Here is a 12,069-nt window from a genome sequence, read left to right as displayed (position 1 = left end):
GATTCATTCCAAGTTCACAAGGATGGTTCAACATAAGCAAATCAATCAATGAGATACACCACATCAGCAAAAGAAAAGATAAAACCACATGATCATCTTGAAAAATGCAGAAAAAGCATTTGACAATATTCAACATCCATTCATGATAAAAACTCTTACCACAGTGGGTAAAGAGGGAACATATCTCCACATAATAGAAGCTATTTATGACAAACCCACAGCCAATATAATAGTCAACAGAACAGTGCAAAGCTGAAAGCCTTCCCACGAAAATCTGGAACAAGATAAGGATGCCCACTCTCCCTCTTCTATTCAATATAGTAGTGGAAGTCCTAGCCATAGCAAGCAGGCAAGAAAAAGAAATAAAAGGTATCCAAATTGGAAGAGAAGAACTGAAATGAATTCAGCAAGGCAGCAGATTACAAGATTAATATACAGAAATGGGTTGTATTTCTTACACTAACAATGAAATATCAGAAAGGGAATGCAAACAAACAATCCCTTTCAAAATCACATCAAAAAATAAAATAAAATACTCAGGAATAAACTTCACCAGGAGGTGAAAGACTTATATGCTGAGAACTACAAAACATTAATAAAGGAAATTGAAGATAATTCAAAGAAATGGAAAGGTATACCACGTTCTTGGATTGGAAGAATTAATACTGTTAAAATGGCCATAGTACACAAAGCAATCTACAGATTTAATGTGATCCCTAACAAATTACCCATGACATTTTTCACAGAACTAGATCAAATAATTCTAAAATTTATATGGAACCATGGAAGACCCAGAATTGCCAAACAATCCTGAGGAAGAAGAACAGAGCAGGAGGCATAACCCTCCCAGACTTCAGACAATATTACAAAGCTACGGTAATCAAAACAATGTGGTATTGGCACAAAAACAGACATATGGATCAATGGAATAGAGAGCCCAGAAATAAACCCACACGCCTATGGACAATTAATCTTTGACAAAGGAGGCAAGAATACACAATGGGGAAAAGACAGTCTCTTCAGCAAGTGGTATTGGGAAAGTTGGACAGCTGCATGTAAATAAATGAAGTTAGAACACACCCTCACACCATACACAAAAATAAACTCAAAATGGCTTAAAAACTTAAATATAAGGCAAGACACCATAAAACTCCTAAAAGAGAATGCAGGCAAAACATTCTCTGACATAAATCGTACCAATGTTTTCTTAGGTCAATGTCCCAAGGCAATAGAAATAAAAGCAAAAATAAACAAATGGGACCTAAGCAAACTTGTAAGCTTTTGCACAGCAAAGGAAACCATAAGCAAAACGAAAAGACAACCTATAGACTGGGAGAAACTATTTGAAAATGATGTGACTGACAAGGGCATAATTTGCAAAATATACAAACAGCTCCTACAATTCAATAACAGCAACAATAAAAAAAAAAAAACCCAATTGAAAAATGGGCAGAAGACCTACATAGACAATTCTCCAAATAAAACACACATATAGCCAAAGGGCACATGGAAAGATGTTCATCATTCCTAACAATTAGAGAAATGCAAATCAAAACTATAATGTGGTACCACCTCACACCAGTCAGAATGGCTATCATCAAAAAGTCTATAAATAATAAATGCTGGAGAGGTTGTGAAGAAAAGGGAACCATTTTACACTGTTGGTAAGAATGTAAATTGTTACAGCCACTATGGAAAACAGTATTAAGGTTCCTCAAAAAAACTAAAAATAGAGTTGCCATATGATCCAGCAATCCCACTCCTGGGCATATACCCAGATAAAGCTATAATTTGCAAAGATACATGCACTTCTATATTCATAGCAGCACTATTTACAATAGCCAAGACATGGAAGAAACCTAAATGTCCATAGACAGATGAATGTATAAAAATGAGTATACACACACACACACACACACACACACACACACACACACACTGGAATATTACTCAGCCATAAAAAAGGCTGAAATAAGGCCATTGGCAGCAACATGGATGCAACTAGAGATATCATATGGATATATGTGGAATCTAAAATATGACACAAATGAACCTATCTGTGAAACAAACAGACTCATGGACATACAGAACAGACTTATGGTTGCCAAGGGGGAGGGGGAGGTTGGGGTTAGCAGATGTAAGCTATTATATATGGAATGGATAAACAAAAAGATCCTACTGTATAGCACAGTGAACTATGTTCAGTATCCTATGACAAACCATAGGAGAGGAATTTTTTAAAAAAGAATGTGTGTGTGTGTATATATATATATATATATATATATATATGTTATATATTTATAACCAAATTACTTTGCTGTACAGGAATAATTAACACAACATTGTAAATCAACTATACTTCAATAAAAAGTACATTGTAAAAAATAAAATAAATGACAATGAAAAGATACAAATTGAAACAAGTATTAATTTCTCATTCAGCATAAATAATTATTTAGCCCTGCAAACTGTTTTTCTATGATGGACTTGCTTATCAATAAGGTCCTGTTACCTACTGGGGGGGCAGGTATAGTCAGGGATAATAGATACAGGAGTCAAAGCCAACTTTAACACTCCATTTGACTTTAATATCAACTCTCTATGCAAAGAATTAAAAGATCATGGCAGGTTCCCCTTGACAACAGAAATAGTTTTGCTGGTTAGTTTTGGTTACTGTTGTGGTTTAAGTATTAAGCTTTATTTCTTTGTCTCAGAGTTGATTTCTGTTTGTGGATGATTTTCTTAAGTGGAAACGAGGGAGAAGAAAAGGAAGTATAAAACACAGAGGTTTGTAGTAAAATTTTCCTTTTTCTATAAATCTCTTTTCAGTAATTAATTTACTTATCGTATTCTGTCTTATTTTTTAGAGTACATTGAGCTAAACAGAAGAGATGCAATTTTAGAATTAGAAAAATAGTATATTTCTTACCATCCATTGTCATAGCAAACCCTAGCCTATCAGACGTAAGATGTATCAAACACTTTGTTTTCTTGGTGGGAAGGGTTGTGTGTGTGTGTGTCTGTGTGTACACATATGTAAGTATATTAAGCAATGGCTGTATGCTGAAACTGATATAATGAAGTAAAACATTAGGTAACATTGTTTCTCAGATTTTCCTTCCATTCTCGTTTGGTGCATCATCAGAAGAGTGAGCCTTGAGAAGGATCTAGTCTATTACCCATAAGAAGGGACTTTTCTGGTGAGTCTTTAAACATTAAAATTAAAATCCTCTCGGTCAAGGCCTGTTGGACCAGAGTCTGGCTTGGCACAACCATGTGGCTCACAGGGTCTTGGTGCTCTGGCTGGGTGTCAGGCCTGAGCGTCTGAGGTGGGAGAGCCGAGTTCAGGACATTGAACCACCAGAGACCCCCAGGCCCCACATAATATCAGTTGGTGAAAGCACTCCCAGAGATCTCCATATAAACGCTAAGACCGAGCTCCACTCAAGGACCAGCAAGCTCCAGTGCTGGACACCACATGCCAAATAAATAGCAAGACAGGAACACAACACCACTCATTAGCAGAGAGGCGGCCTAAAATCATAATAACTTCACAGACATCCCAAAACACATCACTGGACGCGGTCCTGCCCACCAGAAAGACAAGATCCAGCCTCATCCACCAGAACACAGGCACCAGTCCCCCCCACCAGGAAGCCCACACAACCCACTAAACCAACCTTACCCACTGGGGGCAGACACCAAGAACAACGGGAACTACGAACCTGCAGCCTATGAAAAGGAGACCCCAAACAAAGTAAGTTAAGCAAAATGAGAAGACAGAGAAATATGCAGCAGATGAAGGAGCAAGGTAAAAACCGACCAGACCAAACAATGAAGAGGAAATAGGGAGTCTGCCTAAAAAAGAATTCAGAGTAATGATAGTAAAGATGATCCAAAATCTTGGAAATAGAATGGAGAAAATACAAGAAACGTTTAACAAGGACCAAGAAGAACTAAAGAGCGAACAAACAATGGCAAACAACACAATAAATGAAATTTAAAGTTCTCTAGAAGGAATCAATAGCAGAATAACTGAGGCAGAAGAATGGATAAGTGACTTGGAATATAAAATAGTGTAAATAACTACTGCAGAGGAGAATAAAGACAAAAGAACGAAAAGAATTAAGGACAGTCTCAGAGACCTCTGGGACAACATTAAATGCACCAACATTCAAATTATATGTGTCCCAGAAGAAGAAGAGAAAAAGAAACAGAAAACATTTGAAGAGATTATAGTTGAAAACTTCCCTAATATGGGAAAGGAAATTGTCAATCAAGTCCAGGAAGTGCAGAGAGTCCCATACAGGATAAATCCAATGAGAAACACGCCAAGACACATACGAATCAAACTATCAAAAATTAAATACAAAGAAAAAATATTAAAAGCAGCAAGGGAAAAGCAACAAATAACATACAAGGGAATCCCCATAAGGTTAACAGCTGATCTTTCAGCAGAAACTCTTCAAGCCAGAAGGGAGTGGCAGGACATATTTAAAGTGATGAAAGGGAAAAACCTACAACCAAGATTACTTTACCCAGCATGGATCTCATTCAGATTCAACGGAGGAATTAAAAGCTTTACAGGCAAGCAAAAGCTAAGAGAATTCAGCACCACCAAACCAGCTATACAACAAATGTTAAAGGAAATTCTCTAGGCAGGAAACACAAGAGAAGGAAAAGACCTACAATAACAAACCCAAAACAATTAAGAAAATGGTAACAGGAACATACATATCGATAACTACCTTAAATGTAAATGGATTAAATGCTCCAACCAAAAGACACAGACTGGTTGAATGGAAACAAAAACAAAACCCGTATATATGCTGTGTACAAGAGACCCACTTGAGACCTAGGGACACATACAGACTGAAACTGAGGGGACGGAAAGAGATATTCCATGCAAATGGAAACCAAAAGAAAGCTGGAGTAGCAATTCTCGTAACAGACAAAAAAGACTTTAAAATAAAGACAAGAGAGAAAGAAGGACACCTCATAATGATCAAGGGATCAATCCAAGAAGAATATAACGACTGTAAATATTAATGCACCCAACATAGGAGTATCTCAATATATGAGGCAAATGCTAACAGCTATAAAAGGGGAAATTGACAGTAACACAATAATAGTAGGGGACTTTGATACCCCACTTTCACCTATGGACAGATCATCCAAAATGAAAATAAATAAGGAAACATAAGCTTTAAATGACACATTAAACAAGATGGACTTAATTGATATTTATAGGACATTCCATCCAAAACAACAGAATACACTTTCTTCTCAAGTGCTCATGGAACATTCTCCAGGATACATCATATCTTGGGTCACAAATCAAGCCTTGGTAAATTTAAGAAAATTGAAATCATAGCAAATATTTTTCTGACCACAACACTATGAGACTAGACATCAATTACAGGAAAAAAACTGTCAAAAATACAAACATATGGAGGCTAAACAATGCACTACTAAATAACCAAGAGGTCACTGAAGAAATCAAAGAGGAAATCAAAAAATACCTAGAAACAAATGACAATGAAAACACGACCGCCCAAAAGCTATGGGTTGCAGCAAAAGCAGTTCTAAGAGGGAAGTTTATAGCAATACAATCCTACCTCAAGAAACAAGAAACATCTCAAATATACAAGCTAATCTTACACCTAAAGCAATTAGAGAAAGAAGAAGAAATAAACCCAAAAGTTAGCAGAAGGAAAGAAATCATACACATCAGATCAGAAAGAAATGAAAAAGAAATGAAGGAAACAGTAGCAAAGATCAATAAAACTAAAAGCTGGTTCTTGGAGAAGATAAAGAAAATTGATAAACCATTAGCCAGACTCATGAAGAAAAAGAGGGATAAGACTCAAATCAACAGAATTGGAAATGAAACAGAGAAGTAACAACTGACACTGCAGAAATAAAAAAGATCATGAGAGATTACTACAAGCAACTATATGCCAATAAAATGGACAACCTGGAAGAAATGGGCAAGTTCTTAGGAAATCACAACCTTCTGAGACTGAACCAGGAAGAAATAGAAAATATAAACAGACCAATCACAAGCACTGAAAATGAAACTGTGATTAAAAATCTTTCAACAAACAAAAGGCTGGGACCAGATGGCTTCATAGGTGAATTCTATCAAACAGTTAGAGAAGAGCTAACACCTATCCTCCTCAAACTCTGCCAAAATATAGCAGAGGGAGGAACACTCTCAAACTCATTCAACGAGGCCACCATCACCCTGATATCGATACCAGACAAAGATGTCACAAAAAAGAAAACTATAGGCCAACATCACTGATGAACATAGATGCAAAAATCTTCAACAAAATACTAGCAAACAGAATTCAACAGCACATTAAAAGGATCACACACCACGATCAAGGGGGGGGTTATCGCAGGAATGCAAGGATTCTTCAATATACACAAATCAATCAATGTGATAAAACATATTAACAAACTGAAGGAGAAAAATCATATGATCTTCCCAATAGATGCAGCAAAAGCTTTCGACAAAATTCAATACCCATTTATGATAAAAACCCTTCAGAACGTAGGCATACAGGGAACTTACCTCAACATAATAAAGGCCATATATGACAAACCCACAGCAAACATCATTCCCAAAGGTGAAAAACTGAAACCATTTCCACTAAGATCAGGAACAAGAAAATATGCCCACTCTCACCATTATTATTCAACATAGTTTTGGAAGTATTAGCTACAGCAATCAGAGAAGAAAAAGAAATAAAAGGAATCCAAATTGGTAAAGAAGAAGTAAAACTGTCACTGTTTGCAGATGACATGATACTATACATAGAGAATCCTAAAGATGACACCAGAAAACTAGAAGGAGTAATCAGTGAATTTGGTAAAATAGCAGGATACAAATTAATGCACAGAAATCTCTTGCATTCCTATACACTAATGACGAAAAATCTGAAAGAGAAATTAAGGAAACAGTCCCATTTACCATTGCAACAAAAATAATAAATACCTAGGAATAAACCTACCTAAAGAGACAAAAGACCTGTATGCAGAAAACTATAAGACACTGATGCAAGAAATCAAAGATGATACAAACAGATGGAGAGATATACCATGTTCTTGGATTGGAGGAATCAACATTGTGAAAATGACTCTACTACCCAAAGCAATCTACAGATTCAATGCAATCCCTATCGAACTACCAATGGCATTTTTCACAGAACTAGAACAAAAAGTTTCACAATTTGTACGGAAACACAAAAGACCCCAAATAGCCAAAGCAATCTTGAGAAAGAAAAACGGAGCTGAAGGAATCAGGCTCTCTGACTTCAGACTATACTACAAAGCTACAGTAATCAAAACAGTATGTTACTGGCACAAAAATAGAACTATAGATCTATGGAACAGGATAGAAAGCCCAGAGATAAACACACGCACATATGGTCACCTTATCTTTGAGAAAAGAGGCAAGAATATAAAATGGAGAAAAGACAGCCTCTTCAATAAGTGGTGCTGGGAAAACTGGAAAACCAAATGTAAAAGAATGAAATTAGAACACTCCCTAACACCATACACAAAAATAAATTCAAAATGCATTAAAGACCTAAATGTAAGGCCAGACACTGTAAAACTCTGAGAGGAAAGCATAGGCAGAACACTCTATGACATAAATCACAGCAAGATCCTTTTTGACCCACCTCCTAGAGAAATGGAAATAAAAACAAAAATAAACAAATGGGACCTAAGTAAACTTAAAAGCTTTTGCATAGCGAAGGAAAGCATAAACATGACAAAAAGACAACCCTCAGAATGGGAGAAAATATTTGCAAACAAAGCAACTGACAAAGGATTAATCTCCAAAATATACAAGCAGCTAATGCAGCTCAATATCAAAACAACAAACAACCCCATCCAAAAATAGGCAGAAGACCTAAATAGACATTTCTCCAAAGAAGATATACAGATTGCTAACAAACACATGAAAGAATGCTCACCATCACTAATCATTAGGGAAATGCAAAATCAAAATTACAATGATGTATCACCTTACGACGGTCAGAACGGCCATCATCAAAAAATCTACAAACAATAAGTGCTGGAGAGGGTATGGAGAAAAGGGAACCCTCTTGCACTTTTGGTGGGAATGTAAATTGATACAGCCACTATGGAGAACAGTATGGAGTTCCTTAAAAAACTAAAAATAGTACTACCATAAGACCCTGCAATACCACTACTGGGCATATACCCTGAGAAAACCATAATTCAAAAAGAGTTATGTACCACAATGCTCATTGCAGCACTATTTACAATAGCCATGACATGGAAGCAATCTAAGTGTCCATTGATAGATGAATGGTTAAAGAAGATGTACTACATATATACAATGGAATATTACTCAGCCATAAAAAGAAATGAAAATGAGTTATTTGCAGCAAGGTGGATGGACCTAGAGTCTGTCATACAGAGTGAAGTAAGTCACAAAGAGAAAAACAAGTACTGTATGCTAACACATATATATGGAGTCTAAAAAAAAAAAAAGGTTCTGACATACCTAAGGGCAGGACAGGAATAAAGATGCAGATGTAGAGAATGGACTTGAGGACACAGGCAAGGGGAAGGGTAAGCTGGGACGAAGTGAGAGAGTGGTATGGACATATATACACTACCAACTGTAAAATAGCTAGCTAGTGGGAAGCAGCCACATAGCACAGGGAGATCAGCTCGGTGCTTTGTGTCCACCTAGAGGGGTGGGATAGGGAGGGTGGGAAGGAGATGCAAGAGAGAGGGGATATGGGGATGTATGTATACATATAACTGATTCACTTTGTTATACAGCAGAAACTAGCACAACATTGTAAAGCAATTATACTCCAATAAAGTTGTTAAAAAAAAAAGAAAAAGTACCCCCCCAAAATAAAAATAATAAAAATAGTAATCCTTTCAAAAAAATTAAAATCCTCTCAAAAAGAGTATACAATTTTGATACTCAATACTCCTTGCCAAAGTTCTCCATTTTAGTTAGCGCAAGTGCTCCACATTACAACTCAAATCTTGTTATTAATCCTTTGAGAATGAGGGGAGGCACTTTCTCATTATTATACGTTTCCTTCACTCGATTTTTTAAAAATTTTACTTTTAAAAAAAATTCATTTATTTTATTTATTTATTTTTGGGTGCATTGGGTGTTTGTTGCTGTGTGTGGGCTTTCTCTAGTTGTGGCGACCTGGGGCTACTCTTCGTTGCGGTGTGCGGGCTTCTCATTGCAGTGGCTTCTTTCATTGTGGAGCACAGGCTCTAGGCATGCAGGATTCAGTAGTTGTGGCAGGTGGGCTCAGTAGTTGTGGCTTGCAGGCTCTAGAGGGCAGGCTCAGTAGTTGTAGTGCACGGGCTTAGTTGCTCCACAGCATGTGGGATCTTCCCACACCAGGGCTCGAACCTGTGTCCCCTGCATTGGCAGGTGGATTCTTAACCACTGTGCCACCAGGGAAGCCCTATTTTTACTTTTTGTTGAAGTACAGTTGATTTTCAATGTTGTGTTGATCATTGCTGTACAGCAAAGTGATTCAGATATATATATACACACGCACACATTTTTTTTTTTCCCCTCCTCAGCCATGCTGTGTAGCATGTGGGATCTTAGTTCCTTGACCAGGGATTGAACCTGCACCCCCTGCATTGGAAGCGTGGAGTCTTAACCACTGGACTGCCAGGGAAGTCCCTATACATTCTTTTTTGATATTCTTTTTCATTATGGTTTATCACAGGATATTGAATATAGTTCTCTGTACTATATAGTAGGAACTTGTTGTTTATCCATTCTATATATAAAGCTTACATCTGCTAACCCCAACTTCCCACTCCATCCCTCCCCCAAGCCCCTCCCCCTTGGCAACTACCAGTCTGTTCTTTCTGTCTATGAGTCTGTTTCCATTTCATAGAGGAGTTCATTTGTGTGATATTTTAGATTTCACATATAAATGACATCATATGGTATTTGTCTTTCTCTTTCTGACTTACTTCCCTTAGTATGGTAATCTCTAGTTGCATCCATGTCGCTGTGAATGGCATTATTTCATTCTTTTTTATGGCTGAGTAGTAGTCCATTGTATATATGTACCACATCTTCTTAATCCATTCATCTGTTGATGGACATTTAGGTTGTTTCCATGTCTTGGCTATTGTGAATAGTGCTGCTATGAACATAGGGGCTCATGTATCTTTTTGAATTATAGTTTTGTCCAGATATATGCCCAGGAGTGGGATTGCTGAATCATATGGTAATTCTATTTTTAGTTTTCTGAGGAACCTCCATACTGTTTTCCACAGTGGCTGCACCAACTTACATTCCCACCAACAGTGCAGGTCCTTCACTGGATTTAGCATTTCTATTTCATTTTATTTTTTTTCCAATAAATTCTGCTTTTCAACTTGCTCATCTTCCCTCATCTTTCTGTGGAGCACTAAATTCTTTCCACTGTTATAACTTTATTTTCATTCAGTATCACATTATATCCAAAATATTTTAGATACAAAAGTTTCAAGTATTTAGTTTAAATTATATGTACTTAAAATCTCTTTAGGTTAGCATCTTTTATTAATGCCTGTTGTTTTTTCTTACAGAGCTTATCTTATTAACACACTGACATAGTGAGAAATTTATGATCATACCTTACATTACATCATATTACATTTCACCAATTATGCTAGGGATCATATTACTGAGTATTTATGGACGATGCTCAAACAGATTCAGGGTAATAGTGGGTAACAGCTGGTCATAAACGTCACACTGTAAAGTTTACTCTTGAATCTCACCAAATCATCTCAAAAAGGTCATTCCAAAATGCACTTCACTAAAAATTCTGAGTTCACAAATTTTGGTTCATACTTCTTTAGCTTGCCATATTCTTGAACTAACCGTGTCATTATTACAAATACCATGTTATTACACAATATTTTTTCATTAATAAAATCCAGGTATAACACAAAAATAATACATATTTGTATGATTTAATTTATATGAAATTGTAGAACAGGAGAAGTAATTTATCAAGATAGAAATCAGAACAGAAATTGTCTATGGAGAGATTTGACTGGAAAGGGGCATGAGAGACTTTCTATGGTGATGGAAACATTCTTTATGTTAATTGGGATATTGGTTACATAATGTATATACATTTGTCAAAAGTCATAGAATTGTATACTTAAATACATTTATGTATGTGGTACATAAATTTATAATAATAATAACACTAACGATAATACTAATAAATAAACCCTGGCTAGCTATTACATAATAGTACACATAATAGCATACAAAATAAAAAGAGGGATATAGGGAATTCCCTGGCAGTCCAGTGGTTAGGACTCTGTGCTTTCACTGCCACGGGCCTGGATTCGATCCTTAGTCAGGGAACTAAGATCCTTCAAGCCGTGTGGTGTGGCCAAAAAAAAAGAAGAGGGATATATAAACTGCAATATACTTTATGAAAGTAGTTACATTAAAAAATAACAACCAACTTTTGTATACCAAAATAGAGAAAAAAATTATACCAAAATTTTATGTTACAGGTAGTGAGACAACAGATTTTTTCTTATTTTTACTCATCTAATTTTCTACTTTTATAATATAAACATATAATTATATTTAATAAAGTTGTTTAAATTATTTTTTTAATGATAAATATTTTGTGTTATATTCTCACCAAAAAGGCTGAACCTAAATATAATCAAGCTTTTAGCTCTAATTTCCAGTTTACAAGACAAATAGGAGACTGAGGAAAGAGGTAAAGGGATCTCATGAGGAAGCAATCAGATCAATCTAGAAAGGACAACATTCTTACAGGACAACTGACCCAGTTTCTTTAACAAGTCAATGGCATAAAAGATGGGGGAAGGGGACAGAGGCAGGGAGAAGAAGAGACTCTTTAAATTAAAAAATAATTAAGAGATATATAACAACAAAATTCAGTATATAAAATTTGTTTGGATCTTGGTTTGAACAAACCAAGCATAAAAAGATATTTTTGAGACAATCAGGGAAAATGAATATGAACCAGGTATTACATGATTTTA

The 12,069-nt window shown here is 36.0% G+C and overlaps 1 protein-coding gene and 1 long non-coding RNA gene across 4 annotated transcripts in view; one reads left to right on the top strand and one right to left on the bottom strand.

Moving 5' to 3' along the window:
* The window catches only part of LOC309640502, an 875,392-nt gene that overhangs the window by 114,699 nt on the left and 748,624 nt on the right, over window positions 1-12,069 (top strand). The gene's annotated exons all lie outside the window — the stretch shown is intronic.
* The window catches only part of ABCD2 (ATP binding cassette subfamily D member 2), a 101,439-nt gene that overhangs the window by 13,492 nt on the left and 75,878 nt on the right, over window positions 1-12,069 (bottom strand). Inside the window, exon 9 of one of the 3 annotated variants that reach the window (XM_082419249.1) lies at window positions 3,024-11,418. The exons of the other annotated variants lie outside the window; for them this stretch is intronic. Coding sequence (XP_082275375.1) covers window positions 11,403-11,418 — 16 coding nt within the window. The 3' untranslated portion in view covers window positions 3,024-11,402. Of the gene's footprint in view, window positions 1-3,023; window positions 11,419-12,069 lie in introns of those variants that run through there. 3 annotated transcript variants of the gene reach the window in all.

The sequence above is a fragment of the Balaenoptera physalus genome, assembly GCF_965194825.1.
Source record: "Balaenoptera physalus genome assembly, chromosome: 13".
Classification (NCBI taxonomy): domain Eukaryota; kingdom Metazoa; phylum Chordata; class Mammalia; order Artiodactyla; family Balaenopteridae; genus Balaenoptera; species Balaenoptera physalus.
This window is presented reverse-complemented; position numbering and strand designations above follow the sequence as displayed.